This window comes from Sinohyriopsis cumingii, chromosome 7, assembly GCF_028554795.1.
Source record: "Sinohyriopsis cumingii isolate HCF-2022 chromosome 7, ASM2855479v2, whole genome shotgun sequence".
Lineage (NCBI taxonomy): Eukaryota > Metazoa > Mollusca > Bivalvia > Unionida > Unionidae > Sinohyriopsis > Sinohyriopsis cumingii.
In genome coordinates, this window is record NC_142967.1 from 50,160,741 (window position 1) to 50,182,112 (window position 21,372).

Here is a 21,372-nt window from a genome sequence, read left to right on the forward strand (position 1 = left end):
ACAGGCATACTAATACATATGATAGTTTTGACCTCACACAGGCATACTAACACATGATAGTTTTGACCTCACACAGACATACTAACACATGTGATAGTTTTGACCTCACACAGGCATACTAACACATGTGATCGTTTTGACCTCACACAGGCATACTAATACATGATAGCTTTGACCTCACACAGGCATACTAACACATGTGATAGTTTTGACCTCACACAGGCATACTAACACATATGATAGTTTTGACCTCACACAGGCATACTAACACATGTGATAGTTTTGACCTCACGCAGGCATACTAACACATGTGATAGTTTTGACCTCATGCAGGCATACTAACACATGTGATAGTTTTGACCTCACACAGGCATACTAACACATGTGATAGTTTTGACCTCACACAGGCATACTAACACATGTGATAGTTTTGACCTCATGCAGGCATACTAACACATGTGATAGTTTTGACCTCATGCAGGCATACTAACACATGTGATAGTTTTGACCTCACACAGGCATACTAACACATATGATAGTTTTGACCTCATGCAGGCATACTAACACATGTGATAGTTTTGACCTCATGCAGGCATACTAACACATGTGATAGTTTTGACCTCACACAGGCATACTAACACATGTGATAGTTTGGACCTCACACAGGCATACTAACACATATGATAGTTTTGACCTCACACAGGCATACTAACACATGCAATAGTTTTGACCTCACACAGGCATACTAACACATGATAGTTTTGACCTCACACAGGCATACTAATACATATGATAGTTTTGACCTCACACAGGCATATTAATACATATGAGATACAGATTCATAAATTAATTTACTCTATTTCACTCCATATTGAAAGCTGCAGTCTGACCTTTCCTAAGCAGCCAACTGGGATGATAGAATTTGGCTGTGTAACGGAGGTGGCTGCTAAGAGGTTGCAATGCAGATAAATTAGGGAAATATAAATATAAATTAAGAAAATATAATAAATATAAAATATAATCCCAGACTGGATATTAGAGGTCATTTTTAAAGAAAAGTGGCCACAACAGGACAAAAAATTTAACGAGAGAAACCTGAATATATTTGACAGTAGAAGTTATTGATTCTGAAAGAAGTTGGGCATTGATAAGTGGATGAAGATATAAAAAGTATTGGGTTTTCTTTTTTCAGATTTAATGTACCAAAATATCATGAGTTAAACAAATTGGGATTCTTTTTTGCTCAGTTACAGTGCATATGAGTTGAATGCAGCTGACATTCTTTGTATAATTATCCTGATGCATGAACTTTTTCCAACCAACGAGAAGCTTGAGGATCTCTTTTCACACTCATATTCCAACAAGGGAAGGTCAGTTCCATCCAGGCCCATAGAGACAAAGGCTACTGATCGATATGAAAGTGCCCATGAAGGACTTACCGAGGGGGATGAATCTGATGATCATGAACAGGTTTGTGTGTTAAGTAGGTCAACATTTGCTGGTTAAATCTCTAATGATGATAACAATAATACATGAGGAAGTGATAAAAAAAAAATCTTCCCATTTAGGATGAATTTTTTAAATATACTTTCATATCTCTTCAAGCTGTCAGCCCTTGTGAATATGATATGGCCCTTATACTGTTGTTTGTGACATCCATCTTCATCTGTTTGCATTTGCTTTATCCAAATTCTTGTCAATAGCTTCCATTTTAGGCCATGTAAGTTATTTGAGGACCACAGTGTCCTCTTGTTAAAATTGTCATATTTAATAGTAGTAATACATTATTTGCTAATGTTGCATTAGTTTCCTTTTCTGGGATTCTTAGTCCCTAGTCCAAGCTAATTATTCCATCCTCCAGTATGTATTGGAAGGCCAAAATTGAAAAGAACATAATCCCAGTCAGATTCCTTAGTCATAGCAACTTATGAAATATCATTATTTTTTTTTATTATTGGACAATGTACATGGTACACATGTGCAAGCAGATTAATACAGAGAGATAAGAGCAGCCGTCTTTATTAGATAAATCTGATGTGAGCTCATTGGTCAGATCTTCATCGCCAGACTGGTCTTTGATTGGTGACTGGTCATAGGATGCCAGTCAGTGATCATCCACCAGTCACTGGATTTTGATTATCAGTCAGGGACTAGGTCAACCTCTCCTGCTTCATATATTATTGTTCAATCCCAATGAGGATAGGGAGTCAGATTGCACTTGACCAGCTAGGGAGGGGATTGAGTCGACATCATCCCTCCCACTGTTCCCTTTAATCCCTACGGTACATGCTATACCCTTTTTCAGGAAATGATTTTTCCATCCCACCAACAACACCATGGAATCCCCCTTCCTTGGTTTCAGGGTAGGGTAGATGTGACAGGCCATGAGCTATGGAACTGCTCCATTGCCTCCAACCTGGACTAGTAAAAAAGAGCCTGGCTACCACTCATCTCCGGGGCCCCGAGTGGCCGAGTGGTCTAAAGCGCTCTCCATTATGGATCACTGCCATCTCACCTCTGTCTGCAGCGGTTCGAGTCTCGGATTCAGCCAATGTGGGTATGTGAGAAAGCTTGCCAATAGCTTCTCGTGGGTCGGTGGTTCTTTCTGGGGTTTTCCCGGGTTCTTCCTCCACCATTAATACTGGCCGCCATGTATAGCCTATCGTGTGCTGAAAATGGCGTTAAACCCCACAACAACAACAACAACAACAACCACTCACCTCCTAGATGATCTAGAAGAATTCATTGATCCCATTCATTCCTGAAAACCACTGGTAGGGTTAGTCCCATCACACCCTATGAATGGCTTCAGGACAATAACAATCATATTTTGATGTCTCTCTCCAGCGAAAGATACTTGGACAAGCCTGTCTTGCATAATGATGTTATTTCAGTAATAGTAGATTCAAATGAGGTCACAAAGGAAATGGAGGCAACATTACTCCCTCTCCATTGGGGTTCCCTGCTCCTTCCCACTTATTAGACCAGGTGTTGGAGGAGGAGGCTGTTTGGAGATTTCTGGGGCATCATCTTGTCTTGACCTCATGTTGCTCTCACACTGTGACAAATTTGCTAGGCCACAGAGGGGGTGATCTGGCCAGATTTATACCCTTCGGCTGCTGATTTCTTCCTCCAGTTATTGAGTTCATTCTCTGGCTTGGCCCCATTAACCTCCCCCCCTTGGGCATCACAGTTGGGTATATTGACTGGTGCTTGGACTTGCCTCCCAGTTAAAATCTTTTAAGCCTTCAAGCTTAAGGCCAGCACTCTAATGTTGATTTCCTCACATGTCAGTCTCCTTCATTCTCTTGGAGGAACTTTTCATTGTCTCCAGCAGTGCTTCAGCACTTACTGGTGACTGCAGTGACGAACATTATGTCATGCACCCTCCATATCAATGTTGGTCTCAATGGAATTTCTTCACCTTGGATATACTACCTTTGAAACATCAAAGGTCTTGCTAGACAACGGCAAGAACTTTTTAAGGTCTGCACCTCTTGAGACGGAGACAGTCTTCAGAGGCCACATCTCCTCAGTGGCATCACAGGAATGGAGGGACCAGTAATGTCGGTCCCTGGCAGCTGCTCAGGGCCTTTTGGAGCAGGCTAATAAGTGCACCCGCTTGAATCGTCTTGTGGGACCATCTCCAAAGTTCTTCATGCAAGTGTAACATCAACAGTCATACAAACAGCCTTAGTTCAAAGCTCTATCTTGCTCATCATTTGCTAGGACAGGCAGTTGAAGAGGCCTACAGAAAAAGTCTTCAGGCTCCAACCCCTTCTCCATGGAGGTAAGCACTCAACCCAAGGAAGTTGCACTCTCTTCTTCAATGTCATCCTCTTCCCAGCATCCTAGTAGGTGCTGGTCTAGCCTTTTTCATAAAGAATGGCCACTGGTTTCATTTCCAGAAACATTTTCACTATCATGGATTCCCATCTTCTTTCACCAGTCCAAACTGGTTCAGTTAAGGGAAGAGGTACACACTGTTCTCTGGAAGGGTGCATTTAGGAGGGTGTGGATTGACCAGACTCAAACTTTCTATTCCCATCTTCCCACCACACAGAAGATACCTCTGGTTTCATCTTGACCAGGAGGTATTTCACTTTTGAGTTCTTCTATTTGGCATCACCTCTACCCCAAGAGCATTTACCAGAATGAAGAGGGGACTTGCAGTCCACTTAATGACATTAGGGAACCCCATCCAACAGTATTTTGGTGACTAGTCAGTTGATGGTGATTTATCTTGGGCTTATCTCCAACCTAGAAAAGTCAGATCTCATCCCTTCTCAGGACTTTGTATATGTTGGAGTGAATTTCCTGCATCTTTTTTGCCAAAAGAGATATTTGTGACCTTTATTTCATGCTCAGTGAGTGACTTCCAAATTGGTGGTTAAACTTTAACTTCTTGAGTGCATTTTGTGTTCCAGTTATGAAACTTGATAATTGAGGACGCATCTCTGTAACTGTTACACTCTTTAAACCAAAGAAGATAAACTGCTCCTTTGGTATAGTGGTTAGAGCATCCGCCTCAGAAGCGGGAGGTTGTGGGTTCGAACCCTGGCTGAGTCATACCAAAGACATACAAAAATGGTACTAACAGCTGCCTCGCTAGGTGCTCAGCATTAAGAGATTAGTGTGCTTATGATATATTGGTTCATCCATGCTAGACCAATATATGTTGTTGCCAACTGAGAAAGCCCTTCCTTACCAATGGAGTTGGATGTAGGAATAATTATGTTTATCCAATGGTAAACATTCCATTTAATTACTATATGTTGTATTTATAGGTTACTGCATTTGTATGGGAAAATATGAACGAGTTTTTCGTTTTTCAGATGGAAATACTGCATGACCTTGACACTGCAGTATATCCATCTGACAAAATTTGTTCATATTTTCCCATACAAATGCAGTAACCTTTTTAGTATATGCTTTTTTTCTTATTCTACCTTAGGCTTAACTATATAAACAAAAATACACTACAAGAAGCAAAGTAACTGAACGTATGCTATATTCCAAACTAAATACACAAACGCAGATTCATCATTACACAACAACATTATTAATGGGCACATAACACCGCCCAATTATATTTGAATTTAGTTGTGTGCTAAACATAACTTTCAAAAGACTATGTCATTTTGGTCTACTTAAAATTGAAATTTGGAGTTATATTGTGAATGAATGCACATTGCAGCAACTTTTCCATTTGATCTGAAATGAATAGTTTTTGGTATTTTTGTCATTCCTATGAAATTTCATGATTATGGACTGGATTTGTCTGTGCCAATTCTACATGAAGTACATTGGATTTCAGCGGCGACGGAGCAGCGTGTTGACGTATGCAAGTGTGTTTCTTTTCAGTTATTGAATGTTTGAAATCATAATGTGAGAAAATAGGAGGTCTTTCAATTGCAGTTATCAGAAGATGCTATGGAATTTAATGTTTATTTCATTTTGAGTGCAGTAAGGAGGATGTAATTGCACTTGGAATATAGTTGAAATTACAGTACAGTTTTGAGATGTTTAATCAGGCTTGAGAACCCATGACATGGCTCATATAATTCGGATTTGCAGAACTAAGAAAGTACATTTTTGCAATTCTTATCACCAGCTAAAGAAGACAGTTTATACCTTGTCATTTGCATGTTATTTTTAACTAGCCTAAATCCAAAGCATTGGATAAAAAAAAGTTAACACGAAATGTGGCAAAGCAGCTCATAAGTGGCAGTCCACAAAACATCTGCTTTAGTTGGTTTACTTCAGCCACAGACAAATAAAATAAATCAAAAGTGCTGGCATCTGCGTTCATTGTTTGTTTACAATAAAAAGTAGTTCCTTTATTCACGTGAGTTCAATATGAAGTTTGCAGGAGTGCAATATCATAAAATACTGAACAATTCTGACAATGTAAAGTTAGCAGAGAAAAGAAATGAGCATATAATAAATTGTGATATGTTACCCTGGGCAGGTTATCTGTGTATTACACATGTAAATAAGTATAAATGTTAGTTGAGTAGACTGCATACTGCATGCTTTACATGTGAGGCCTCACTTGTAGTGGCTAATCAAGGTAATTCCTGATGCATGAAGTATGTCCTGCTGGCTGTCATTCTAAGGTAACTTAAAGCATGTGACATTCACACAGATAAATTTAGATTTTAGGGGTGCTCAATGGAAATAGCTTTTCAAGAAGATATGAAGATGAATTTTTTTTAAATATTCAAAAACAACTTTAATCTGTTTCTTATCAACTTTTTACCCTTTTCTTTGATAAAAGCAAATAATTGTTTTTATCCTTTTAATGTATTTTATATAACAGCCTGTCACAGTAGATAGGTAGGTAGATAGATAGGTAGGTGGGTAAATAAGGTTGTTTTACAATATATCTGCACAATATTGGCCATACTGTACCAGTTTAAAGTTCAAATTTCAAATTTTACAATGAAACAGAGATCAAGTGTAAAGATGAAATATTGCAGAAATAACTTTAGTTAGAAATGGACCAAAATCACACTGGTCTGAATTTATTTTCAGCATGATAATGTTTACTGTGGTTACTGGAGACAAGATGGCAGCTTTGTAGTTGTTGATTACATTCGGGTTTTCATGCTATATACGTACATACTATCCTGCCTAAAGTTCTGAAAGTTGTCAAGGGGCTGCATCTTGATGAGCACTACTCCATCAAATGCAGTAATAGTTTATTCTGGTCAATATTTTGTGCTTTATTGACATCATTTATATTTTGAGTCCAGTATTCATTTTTTCAGGCACTGTTCAATCATGAAATTGATGATGATATGTATTGTACTCTGACAGCTAAAAAGGTTTATGTGACCTATATTTCATCTTATACTGTCTTTGTTTAAGTTTCTGTATTTAGTTTGAGATCACATGAATTTTAGCCAGCTATATGCATACTATCCTTTCTATATGCATACTATCCTTTCTATATGCATACTATCCTTTCTATGTGCATACTATCCTTTCTATGTGCATACTATCCTTTCTATGTGCATACTATCCTTTCTATGTGCATAATATCCTTTCTATATGCATACTATCCTTTCTATATCCATACTATCCTTTCTATATGCATACTATCCTTTCTATATCCATACTATCCTTTCTATATCCATGCTATCCTTTCTATGTCCATACTATCCTTTCTATGTGCATAATATCCTTTCTATATCCATACTATCCTTTCTATATCCATACTGTCCTTTCTATATCCATACTATCCTTTCTATGTCCATACTATCCTTTCTATATCCATGCTATCCTTTCTATATCCATACAAGCCTTTCTATATGCATACTATCCTTTCTATGTCCATGCTATCCTTTCTATGTGCATACTATCCTTTCTATGTGCGTAATATCCTTTCTATATCCATACTATCCTTTCTATATCCATACTATCCTTTCTATGTCCATACTATCCTTTCTATATCCATGCTATCCTTTCTATATCCATACAATCCTTTCTATATGCATACTATCCTTTCTATATGCATACTATCCTTTCTATGTGCATACTATACTTCCTATATCCATACAATCCTTTCTATACACATACTATCCTTTCTATGTGCATACTATCCTTTCTATATGCATACTATCCTTTCTATGTGCACACTATCCTTTCTATGTGCATAATATCCTTTCTATATGCATACTATCCTTTCTATATCCATACTATCCTTTCTATATGCATACTATCCTTTCTATATCCATACTATCCTTTCTATATCCATGCTATCCTTTCTATGTGCATACTATCCTTTCTATGTGCATAATATCCTTTCTATATGCATACTATCCTTTCTATATCCATACTATCCTTTCTATATGCATACTATCCTTTCTATATCCATACTATCCTTTCTATATCCATGCTATCCTTTCTATGTGCATACTATCCTTTCTATGTGCATAATATCCTTTCTATATCCATACTATCCTTTCTATATCCATACTATCCTTTCTATATGCATACTATCCTTTCTATATCCATGCTATCCTTTCTATGTGCATACTATCCTTTCTATGTGCATGATATCCTTTCTATATCCATACTATCCTTTCTATATCCATACTATCCTTTCTATATCCATACTATCCTTTCTATATCCATACTATCCTTTCTATGTCCATACTATCCTTTCTATATCCATGCTATCCTTTCTATATCCATACAATCCTTTCTATATGCATACTATCCTTTCTATATCCATGCTATCCTTTCTATGTGCATACTATCCTTTCTATGTGTGTAATATCCTTTCTATATCCATACTATCCTTTCTATATCCATACTATCCTTTCTATGTCCATACTATCCTTTCTATATCCCTGCTATCCTTTTGTATATCCATGCAATCCTTTCTATATGCATACTATCCTTTCTATATGCATACTATCCTTTCTATGTGCATACTATACTTTCTATATCCATACAATCCTTTCTATACACATACTATCCTTTCTATGTGCATACTATCCTTTCTATATGCATACTATCCTTTCTATATCCATGCTATCCTTTCTATGTGCATACTATCCTTTCTATGTGCATACTATCCTTTCTATATCCATACTATCCTTTCTATATCCATACTATCCTTTCTATATCCATGCTATCCTTTCTATGTGCATACTATCCTTTCTATGTGCATAATATCCTTTCTATATCCATACTATCCTTTCTATATCCATACTATCCTTTCTATATCCATACTATCCTTTCTATATGCATACTATCCTTTCTATATCCATACTATCCTTTCTATATCCATGCTATCCTTTCTATGTGCATACTATCCTTTCTATGTGCATGATATCCTTTCTATATCCATACTATCCTTTCTATATCCATACTATCCTTTCTGTATCCATACTATCCTTTCTATGTGCATACTATCCTTTCTATGTCCACACTATACTTTCTATATCCATATAATCCTTTCTATGTGCATAATATCCTTTCTATATCCATACAATCCTTTCTATGTGGATACTATCCTTTCTATATGCATACTATCCTTTCAATATGCATACTATCCTTTCTATGTACATGCTATCCTTTCTATCTGCATACTATCCTTTCTATGTGCATAATATCCTTTCTATATGCATACTATCCTTTCTATATCCATACTATCCTTTCTATATGCATACTATCCTTTCTATATCCATACTATCCTTTCTATATCCATGCTATCCTTTCTACGTGCATACTATCCTTTCTATGTGCATAATATCCTTTCTATATCCATACTATCTTTTCTATATCCATACTATCCTTTCTATATCCATACTATCCTTTCTATATCCATACTATCCTTTCTATGTCCATACTATCCTTTCTATATCCATGCTATCCTTTCTATATCCATACAGTCCTTTCTATATGCATACTATCCTTTCTATATCCATGCTATCCTTTCTATGTGCATACTATCCTTTCTATGTGCGTACTATCCTTTCTATATGCATACTATCCTTTCTATGTGCATACTATCCTTTCTATTTGCATACTATCCTTTCTATGTGCATACTATCCTTTCTATATGCATACTATCCTTTCTATATCCATACTATCCTTTCTATATGCATACTATCCTTTCTATATGCATACTATCCTTTCTATATCCATGCTATCCTTTCTATGTGCATACTATCCTTTCTATGTGCATAATATCCTTTCTATATCCATACTGTCCTTTCTATATCCATACTATCCTTTCTATATCCATACTATCCTTTCTATATGCATACTATCCTTTCTATATCCATACTATCCTTTCTATATCTATGCTATCCTTTCTATGTGCATACTATCCTATGTGCATAATATCCTTTCTATATCCATACTATCCTTTCTATATCCATACTATCCTTTCTCTATCCATACTATCCTTTCTATATCCATGCTATCCTTTCTATGTGCATACTATCCTTTCTATGTCCACACTGTACTTTCTATATCCATACAATTCTTTCTATGTGCATAATATCCTTTCTATGTGCATACTATCCTTTCTATGTGCATACTATCCTTTCTATGTGCATACTATCCTTCATATGTGCATACTATCCTTTCTATGTGCATAAAATCCTTTCTATATGCATACTATCCTTTCTATGTCCATACTATCCTTTCTATATGCATACTATCCTTTCTATGTCCATACTATCCTTTCTATATGCATACTATCCTTTCTATGTGCATGCTATCCTTTCTATATGCATACTATCCTTTCTATGTGCATACTATCCTTTCTATGTGCATAATATCCTTTCTATATGCATACTGTCCTTTCTATGTCCATACTATCCTTTCTATAGCCATACTATCCTTTTCTATGTGCATACTATCCTTTTCTAGAACATTTAAACTTTGTAAAGGAATGCATGTTTGTAAGTGTTTCTCCATTACTGTGAAATTCACTGACATATTTCATGCTTAAGTGATGTCAAAATACTGTATTTAAAATTAATTTATAAAGTGCTGCTTATGTTACAGTCATGAAACATGATAATTGGATGCATCTCTATTAGTACTAAACTCATACCACCAAAGAAGGTCAAAGTGACTTTCATTATATGCTTTATGAACAAAGATTTAGTATTTGTTTTAGCCAGTGACCACATTCATTTTATGTGCTATACATATCTACCATCACAAAAATCCCATTCTGACCAGTGCAGTTTTTGAAGCAGGAATAAATATGTTTATTTAATGGGAAACTGTCCATATATATGACGATATATTGAGTACTGAAGAAAAGGAAATGACTGAGTTAGAATTAAATAAATTGACTACATGCATTTCATGTGAGGCCTCAGCTGTATTGGCTAATCAGAGTAATCACTGATGCATTCAACTATGCTTCTAATCGTAATCACACTGGCTGTCACTTCAAGATTACACAAAGCTTATGACTGTTGCCAAGTAAAATATGGTTTCTTGGGGGGTGGGGGTGGGCAGTGATAATAGCTTCTGAAGCAGATTTTCAGAACAATGATTTCATACCAAAATGACATTATTCCCCTGTTTCTATCAGCTTTTTACAGTGGCTTCTAGAGACTGCTTAATACTTAGTAGAGGCAAGCTAAGTAATCATGGATTACATTCTGGCTTTTTTTGTAATCATAACACACATTTTCTTACAGTACCTCAGTGCTGTTGAGAGCCCAGGTGTTGCTGTTAAGCCAGGTATGGGGTCATCTGGGAGTAGTACCACCTCCTCCAGCAACAATATTCCTGACAGAGGCGAGTTATATTTAACAGTGATTGATTGATCTTACACGTTAGTAATATGAAAACAATCAATAACATTTTACGGTGAAAAGACAGCGACTTTGATAGGCAGGTTTTCTTCTCATATGTCATTGGTAGTTAAACCAGTAACTATGGAGTTTGGTCTTTTTAAATCAGTAGTTTTGTCCGCTTGCTTGTAAAACTGTAAGAACTGACCAAAATATTGCAGTCAGAATGAATGAATTACATAGAAATGACTATTTTTAAACATATGAGATGATTTAGATACCAATTATGGCAGTCCAGTTACATATGAGATGATTTAGATACCAATTATGGCAGTCCAGTTACATATGAGATGATTTAGATACCAATTATGGCAGTCCAGTTACATATGAGATGATTTAGATACCAATTATGGCAGTCCAGTTACATATGAGATGATTTAGATACCAATTATGGCAGTCCAGTTACATAGGAATAGAAGAGAGAGTACTTGAACAGTCATTTTACTTGTAATTATATGACCTTTTCGCTTACAAAATCTCAAACTATATGAGTTTATTTAAACGCTGGTAACTTTTGGCATACAGCAGGAGCAAGAACCCCATACCCAGAAGTTTCAGAGAGTTATTACAGTTCAGGAGAGGGACCAACACTAGATGAAATAAAAGATGTGATTGAAGAGGAACTTGCAGTAAGATCCTATCATTTTTTCTTTAAATATTTTTATCATATCACCTGATAACCATGTTCCTTGGCCAGTTAAGTGGATGTATGACAGTTTGACACTTGGCCAATTAGGTGGGTATATGATAGTTGGACACTTAACCAATTAGGTGCGTGTATGACAGCTTGACACTTGGTCAATTAGGTGGGTGTATGACAGTTTAACACATGGCCCATTTGGTTAGTGTATGACATTTTGACACTTGGCCAGTTTGGTGGGTGTATGACAGTTTGATACTAGGCCAGTTAGGTGAGTGAATGACAATTTACACTTGGCCAGTTTGGTGAGCATATGACAGTTTTATACTTGGCCAACTTGAATGAGAAAATTATCCACTATGCAAGACAAGAAAGAAAAACAATTATGCAAAGAGTACCAGTAGAGGAGAGCTATTTGTACTACCCATCGCATTTGCATCTGTGCATTACATATATATATATATATATATATATATATATATATATATATATATATACACACACACTAGTCCCCCTCTTATAAGGCCACCCCTAATGCAGCAGGGAAGTGGCCTTATAATGAGGGTGGCCTTTCTAGAGGGGGATGACAAATGCGAATAGTAAATACATATGAAGAAAGTCACAAGTACATTTAATTCTAAAACATTTAATATTTTCATTAAAAAGTCACATTTATGTTGTGAAATAAATGTAAAACAAACTGTCATCATTTTCAAAAGAATGCTATGAATAACCATTGATATAGTTTTCAAACTGTCTTTGTAATTATGTTACAGATCACATGATCTGTCACTTTGTTGGTAACAGTCTGAAAAACAAACCAGTCTCGTCACAATTAAAAATATCCTTGCTGTCATATCCCCTGCATATGTCGTTTAGTCTTTTGTTCCAATCTTCGACAACTTCATTAATAACATCAGCTGATTCTCCACTAATGACAGAACATTTAATGTTGTGTCGCACTTTAAAACTGTGCAACCATCCATTACTTGCGGTAAAGTCGTCATATCCCAATTCAACTGACAAAATTGTTGCTTTTTCTTGTCATTCAAATCAGGATACAAACGTCTCCTGGCTCAAACAATCTTCCTTTCTCCGTCCATTTCACCTTCCCACTTCTGCCAAATTGTTTCATTATCTTTCACGATACTGTTTATCCGAGTCTTCCCGACATTAGTTTTCTGCAAGGATCCTCGACCCTCCCCCCCATCTCGGTGACATGTTGATCTTTTTGCAGTAAGTTATTCATGTTGCAAACTACAATACTGATAAAACAATTTTGTATGCATCTAAACAAATTGCCGTGTTTTTAAAGGAAGTGATTTTGTCACATGATTCGTTAGTCGCAGTCTGGTACCCTATTGTTTTTATACATTTCTTTACACTAAGTGAGAGAAGCCAAAAACGGCTTCGATATGTACCATTAACATTATGCAGATTTGACCTTGCGGCCGTTAGGATTCGTAATTTTGACAATTATTGTGATTAGAAATAGCCACTAATTATCATAGTGAACAAGCTCAACATCTTACTAAAGGAAGCCATAAATGTTATCAAACAATTTTCCTGCTGACTTGGGTATTGTACATCGATACTGCCACTTCTCAGCTGTTACTACTGTTCAATAAATGTAATCTTAACAATTATCAGTGACTAAACCGGACATATTATGATAACACAGCATTAAGGCTAATTGGATTACATGTACTTACCCTTTTGTATGGATTAAAATTTGAGTCTTTCTCAGTTTTTATGGAATAAATTTGGCTTCTCGTGAGGCGTAAATGATATAATATTAACCTTAGTGGTACATGTACTTTACTCAACACCTCTTTCAGTAACGAAAACCTGACATCGGGAAACAGAAATCGGATTACTTAACACACGTTATGAATAAAATACTGGTTCTGGATACATTTTCAAATAAAATGCGGCCGCTTGTGAGGGGTAAATTTTATATTATTGCACTAATATGCTGGTCGTGTTAGCCAGGTGGCCTTTCGCAAGGGGTACTTTTGAACATAAACTCGTCGGTGCCAACGGATTCTGGCCATAAGGAGTGGGTGGCCGCTGGTCAGGGGGGCCGTTCAAGAGGGGGACTACTGTGTGTATATATATATATATATATATATATATATATATATATATATATATATATATATATATATATATATATATATATATATTTTTATATATATATTGCTCATTTGCAAAAATTAACTTCAATGCTTGATTATGGCAGCTGATCTAAAACTCAGGTTATAGGCAATTGCATGATCAGTTATGTACATGTTAAATGTCTGTGTTCAGTTTCTGGGGCACTTGCTCTTTTTTAAGTGGGGAATCATTAAATTGATGGGCATTGACAAGCCCCAGAGAAAACCATGAATGTACATATATATATATATATATATATATATATATATATATATATATATATATATATATATATATATATATATATATATATATATATATACATACATATATATATATATATATATATATATATATATATATATATATATATATATATATATATATATATATATATATATATATATATAATGTACAGTATACATTGTTATCAGACAACAAACTTGTCATTCAAGGGATTACAAGAAAATGTCTTGCCCATATCAAGAAGGCGAAGTCAGACAGTCAGTGAAGTAGAAGCACTGAGAAGCAAAGAGGTGAGGTTGGACTCAGGGGAGCCATCCCATTCTGGCAGAGGTAGGAGCAGGAGCTGCCTAGAGCCTCGTGTTATGCAGGAAGGTGGGTCTGAGTACTAACTGAATACAATAAATATGTCAACTGTTTCAAAATGCTGATTAATTTGTTAAGTACTGGAATGTTTATCAGACATCTCCACTATTTTCAATTAAACACAAGTCGTCGAGAAAAGTAATGTATGATATTAAATTCATCAGGGACATGTATAATGCCCAACATAAATTACTATGACTTTCCACCTTTGTGGTCATGGCCTTACTCAGAAAGCTTCTTGACTTCAATGCACACTCAAACTGAAAATTGCCTTTGTCATCTGTCTTGTGCTTATGAAATTGTTACAAAATAAACTTTATGCATGTACTCCCTCACTATAAAGCCTTATTCCTTTTACAAGGCAATTATGGTAATAATCCTATTTTACTCAGTAGTAGTAAAATTATATGTATAATTTACTTCAGTATGAAGTTCATTCACTTTAAGGCTTCCATTGACATCATTATAAGGAGGGGGTACTGTATAATGTACATTATTATTAGGCAATCTCACTATAAGGCTGTATATGCTAGCTCCCATGGACAGTATTATAATGAGTGAGTACTGTATACTGTACTTCATTATAAGACAATCACACTATAAGGCTGTATATGCTAGCACCCATGGACCGTATTATAATGAGTGAGTACTGTATACTTTATTTCATTATAAGGTAATCTTACTGTAAGACTGTATACTCTTTGGCCCCATGGACAGTATTATAAAGAGGAATTACAGTATAATTTACTTCACTATAACACAATATTACTATAAGACTGTACTTTGGCTTCCATGGACAGTGTTATATTGGAGGAGTACTGTAGAATGTACTTCACTATAAGGTGGTCTCACAATAAGATTGTATACTTCATAACCTATGGACATTATTATCATGGGGCATTGCTGTATATATTTCATTATATGTCAGTTTTTTTCTGGCTTCCATGGACAGCATTATAATGAGTGAGTATTTCATACTGTACTTTTACAAGGCGGTCTTGCTATTAGGCTGCATACTGTGGCTCCCATGGAAAGCATTATAATGAGGGATTGCTGTATAATGTACTTTATAAGGCAATCTCACTATACGGTTGTAAACTATGGCTCCCATGGGCAGTACTATAATGAGGGATTACTAATATCATGTATTTCATTATAAGGAGTCTCACTGTAAAGCTGTATACCATGGTTCCGTTGGACAATGCAATAATGAGAGATTATTGTATTATGTATTTCATTATAAGGTAGTCTCACTATAAGGCTATATGCCATGGTTCCCATGGACAGTGCTGTGATGAGGGATTACTGTATTATGGATTTCATTATAAGGTAATCTCACTATAAGGCTGTATACCATGATTTCTGTGGACAGTACTATAATGAGTAATTATTGTATCATGTATTTCATTATAAGGCAGTCTCACTATAAGGCTGTATTATATGGCCACCATGGACAGTATTCTGATGAGGAACAGATTTATGTATGAAAATATACTACTGCTTTGCAGTCTTTTGCATTTCAAATGCAGGTTATCAAAACTTGAGGGTTTTCATAAATACAGTAACAGGGCTCAATCCTAGGTTCTAGCACATGCTAAGGTGAGTTGTCACCAACATGTAATGTTCTAGGTTCTCTGTCTTTCTTGAAGGATATAATGCTTTGTATAGCCATCGTAGTTACACAGGGTAATAAAACTGTGTACATTGCAAATTAAATAATGATGAAATTATTGCATAATGTCATTTTGACAAATTGCACTATAAGTTTCTTTTTTTCACCTGTGGTTATTATGAGTCATATTTATTTATGCATGCCTTAGATCATTTCATTGACAGATTGAGAATCACCTCTTGCATTAACTTCTGTTAAGAAAGTAATATTCCATGATAATTTTGAAATTTTACAATACAGTTTTGGTGTAAATGATTCCAGAAAGTACAAGTTTGATTGAAGGACCTTCCATCAGCAAACAGTGATAATGAAGATTTTTTTCAAGACCTTCATATGGCAGCATATGGTTGAATGAGTCTAGCAGACTTATATCATGTTATTTGTAGTTAAGTATACACTATATACGAGGAAATGCAGGAACAAAATTATGGTCTAATCAAATTTACTTCTTTTAGTTAGACAGTAACATTTCTGTTTTAACGTAATGGAAGCTGTTCATCATGAGTCATTCAAAAGTTTATTTTCTCACATGGTTGTTAAGTTGAGAGTATAGCATAGACCTACATCTGGTCATCATTCGTGAGTCATGCTTGATCTGACAACATTGATATTTTTACATCAGTTTCAATCAGGTAGGAATGTTCCTCAGAACATGCTCTGCCAAAATTTTGTTTATTGTGGCTCCACTTGAAATTGTGTGGCTTCCTCAGCAGCCAAAATAGAAAACCAGCTTTCAGCTTCTTCTCCAGACAAACTCTGGTAATTTTTATCAGACTTGGTAGGAATTGTTCTTAGTACATGCTATATGAAAATTATGACTGTGTTGGCTCCCTTAGCAATGATATGGGTTAATTAACTAGCAACAAGATGGAAAAACCTATTTTGTTATATCTTGTCTGAAATGACTGAGCCAGTTTTAATCAAGCTTGGTAGAAATGTTTGATAGTTTGAAGGTGGTTCTCCTAGCAGTGATTTGGCTTCCGTAGCATCCATGAAGAAAACATTTCCAGTTTCTTCTCCAGGACAACTGAGCCCATTTTAATTATACTTGAAATGTTTTTATGACATGCCATGTCAAACTTTTGTCTTGGATGGCTCCTCTAGTAATGGTGTGGTTCTCATAACAAACAGGGGAAAATCTTTTAACTTCTCTAGATGGCTTAAGTGGTTGTGATCTGAATGACAGGAGTGTTTTTTTAGGACATGCTCTACCAAAATTTTATCTGGGATTGATTCCCTAGAGACCATGTGGCTTCCATAGCAACGTAGAGAAAACCTATTTCCAACATTGTCTCCAAAGTGGCTGAGCCAGTATTGATCATCTCAATCATACTTTTAAATCAGGATATTTGGCCCTCAGTTGGTCAAATATATCAACCCTTCTGGCGTAATCTTGTTAGTTTGTGACTGCCCATTGGTCATTTGATATGCCACACTGTTCCATCTTTCTGTTTCTGGTTGGCAACATCAATGATGGTTGGGTCTGCTGTTATGGATAAAACTGCCGCTAGTTTCTTGTCCTTCCCCAAGGTGGCTGCCAACTTTCCATCCTGTCTGATAAGATGGTCTTCCTGCTCCATGTGTAGTGGTTACCATATTTACCGTATATGTTGGAACACCATATTTGTTGGGACACCATAAATTAGTTTTAAAAGTAATTTTTTGGTGCACTGTAAGTTCTGGGACACATTGTTTGTTTTCAAGTTGTAAGTTGTGGGACACCTTTTTACTCATTTGAAAATTACATGTCGGTAAAGGCACTCCAACTAAAGAGAACAAAACTGTTTACTTGAGATAAAATTCATTAATCCACTGCAGCAGCATCTCATCAACACAACCCTTCTCCTGCACATGTATGATCCATTTTTTCGGTACATATTTCTTTTTTAGCTTTCTCATACCGTGAAAAATTGTTAGAGGCAACACATCACCTGAAGCGAAAACTGCAAGGACTAAAGTCATATTTTTTTTCAAATCTGCACTAGTCTTGCAAATTCTCACACTTTTGACCCCCATCTTATCGTCAGTCCATCCAGGAATGTGATCAAAGTACACTAGAGTTTCATCCATATTAATGATCATTCATATTGTCAGCGAAATGATGTTTCTCTTCTGGCCTTCACGAATTGATTGTGTGATTTTATTGTCTCCAAACCTTCTGGGTGATGCTGGGTCATTGATGTTCGCACACGTAGCACTATACTGTGTCACTTTAAATTTGTTCCATTGTTTCAAAAATATTTTCAAAATTTCCATGAATACTGGTGAAAAGGAAACAAAGTTTCCATATCTAAGCCATCTTTGTATATTCAAAAAAAAAGGTACAAAATTGGCGCACTTAAAAGAATCCATAGTTAACTTCCAATGTCAGCATGCTTTGCAATAAAATAACCTTTGTCTTTGATGTCCTGTCAGTAAGTTCAATAAAGAAGTTTACTGCTGATTGCCAGTTGTGTTTATTCACCTCCAGGGCTTCTGTGTGCTTGGCATCTGTAGCTATAATTAATACAAAAGTGCATTTTTGTCTTTGGGTAAATAGTAATGATACTTTTGTAACCTGTGCTGGCGAAAAGATTGTCACTTACACTCATGACATGTGAATGTGTTTTCAGATAATGATTTTTACAGTAGACCTGGATATAATTCAGTCTTGGTTATTTTGCACCTAACTCCGTGTCATAAGTGAATGGCAGTTGTCTTCAATATATCATTTGATTATTTACCTCTTGTTTGTGAAATCATTTGCTTCTCTTCTCGCCTTCATGAATTCATCAGATGATTTATTTTCTCCAAATATTCTGGGCGACGCTTTGTCATTGACATCTGTGCACAAAGCACCATATTGTGTCACTTTCAAATTTGTTCCATTGTTTCAATTTATTTTCAACATTCCTGTGAATACCAGTGAAAAGGAACCAAAGTTTACTTCCATATCTCGACCATCTTTGTATATTAAAAAAATGTGGCTCTCTTCAAAGAATATATAGTCAACTTCCAATATCAGCTTGCTTCACAATAAAATAACCTTTGTAATGATATTCTTTTCAAAGCAATAGTAACCAAAGTCAGCTTCTGAGATTGGCATGCTTTGTAAAAAAAATAACCTTTTGTCTTTGATGTCCTGTCGGTAGGTTCAATGATGGAGTTTACTGCTCGCTGCCAGTTGTTTATTAACCACTTCTATGTGCATGGCATCTGTAGTAATAATTAATACAAAGGAGCATTGATGTCTGCAGGTAAATAGTAAGAATACTTTTGTAACCCAAACTGGTCGAAAGATTGTCACTCACACTCTCAAGTGAATGTGTTTTCAAATGATGAGTTTTATTTGCGAGATACTGTCATACAGTAGACCTGGATATTATTCAGTCTTGATTATTCTGTACCTAACATGGTGCCATGCATAAATGGCATCTTCAAGATATTTAATGTAACGTGTGTTATTGGACATAATTGATACACACTACATTATTGAAGCCTATGCTACATATACAGATTTTTTGGATATATTTTATTCTTTAATGTTTATGTTGAAAAAAGGAATAAGTGATAACAATACAAGGTTAGTTTCTTTCTTTTTTTATCAATTAAGCATTTTATTTATCTATTTTATTGCAACGTGCATTGGGGGGACGAGCACAACTGCAATACAAATTTATTTTGTCTTGGGACATGTGACCTACATGAAAAAAAGTTTCACCATAAGTTCTGAGACAGAAAAAAATAATTATTTTATTGTGTCCCAACATATACAGTAAATGTGGTATTTCAATTTCTCAGTGAAGTCTTTATTGTTTTTTTTTATCCTGATGGTGCCACAAGCATAATCATTTTCTCATTAAGCTTCATACCAGTTCAGATGTGAGAAAGTACTCAAAGTGTACACGGAGTTGTGTGATTTGGGCAATTTTGGATTTTTTTTTATTATATGCCTCAGGAACAATACACAAAAACACATTAATTTCAGTTCTGGTGAAAACAAGAACAAAGAAAAATAGAATCCATTCTGGAGATCTACTAAAGTTTTCTATATATTTTGGAATATTTCTATTTCCAATTCATTATATCTATGCATATTCTATTCCAGTACTGAAAATTCTTGTAATATGTATTGTATTTTTTTCTTCTCAGTGGTCACCAGAACTGGAAGTCACTGGTTTTTCGTGTATTTTTTCCTATGGTATAGAATAAAAAAAGTCCAAAACTACCATTATCACACTACTGATGGTGATATTTCCATCTCAATTAACCTTTGGACACGTTGACAAATGCAATGCTTCTTGCTGTCAGTGACTTGATATACTGCTTCCTTCTCCTGATGGAACTCAAACTGTTGATGGAAACCAGACAAACTGTCGCAACACGGCAATACTTTCAGGTCCCACTTAATTGTATTTAATGGAAGATACTGCTCAGATTTGTGTAATCTTCGCTTAAAGGCAATCATACCTGTAAATGGCATTCTCTTCTTGCTAGATCAAGTAAATGAATTTGTACATGAAAGTAGCTATTCTGTGTTATGAAAAGGTATGTAGATGCAAATTTTAGTTATTGTTTTTCATTTTTAATACCCTTTCACAAGTTGTCAAGATTTTCATGAGTTGGTATTCTTGTAATAATAAAGATAGGAGAGGGTGGACATGGTGGAGTTATGTCTGTGTATGTGTGCGTGTGCAATATGCAATTGCGTGTGGTTCGTACTTCATGGATATTATTATGGTATGTAATTGCTACTATATTTATACTTGTTTTGTTTGTCTTTCAAAATTGCATTGTTCAATATAAGGAACATTTTTGTTTTTGTGGGGTTAACACCATTTTTCAGCACATGTTGGCCAATACATCTGGTGAAGGAAGAACACTGGAAAACCATGCGAAGAACCACTGACACATGGGAAGCTACTGGCAAGCTTTCTCACATACCAACAGCGAGTTGAATCTATGTGTATAGAGGT

General features: G+C 35.6%; 1 protein-coding gene across 1 annotated transcript in view; it reads left to right on the forward strand.

Moving 5' to 3' along the window:
- The window catches only part of LOC149795198 (BLOC-3 complex member HPS1-like), a 100,095-nt gene that overhangs the window by 16,490 nt on the left and 62,233 nt on the right, over positions 1 to 21,372 (forward strand). The window contains exons 6-9 of the mRNA XM_089964935.1: positions 1,248 to 1,470; positions 11,184 to 11,283; positions 11,865 to 11,968; positions 14,592 to 14,754. Coding sequence (XP_089821061.1) covers positions 1,248 to 1,470; positions 11,184 to 11,283; positions 11,865 to 11,968; positions 14,592 to 14,754 — 590 coding nt within the window. The remainder of the gene's footprint in view (positions 1 to 1,247; positions 1,471 to 11,183; positions 11,284 to 11,864; positions 11,969 to 14,591; positions 14,755 to 21,372) is intronic.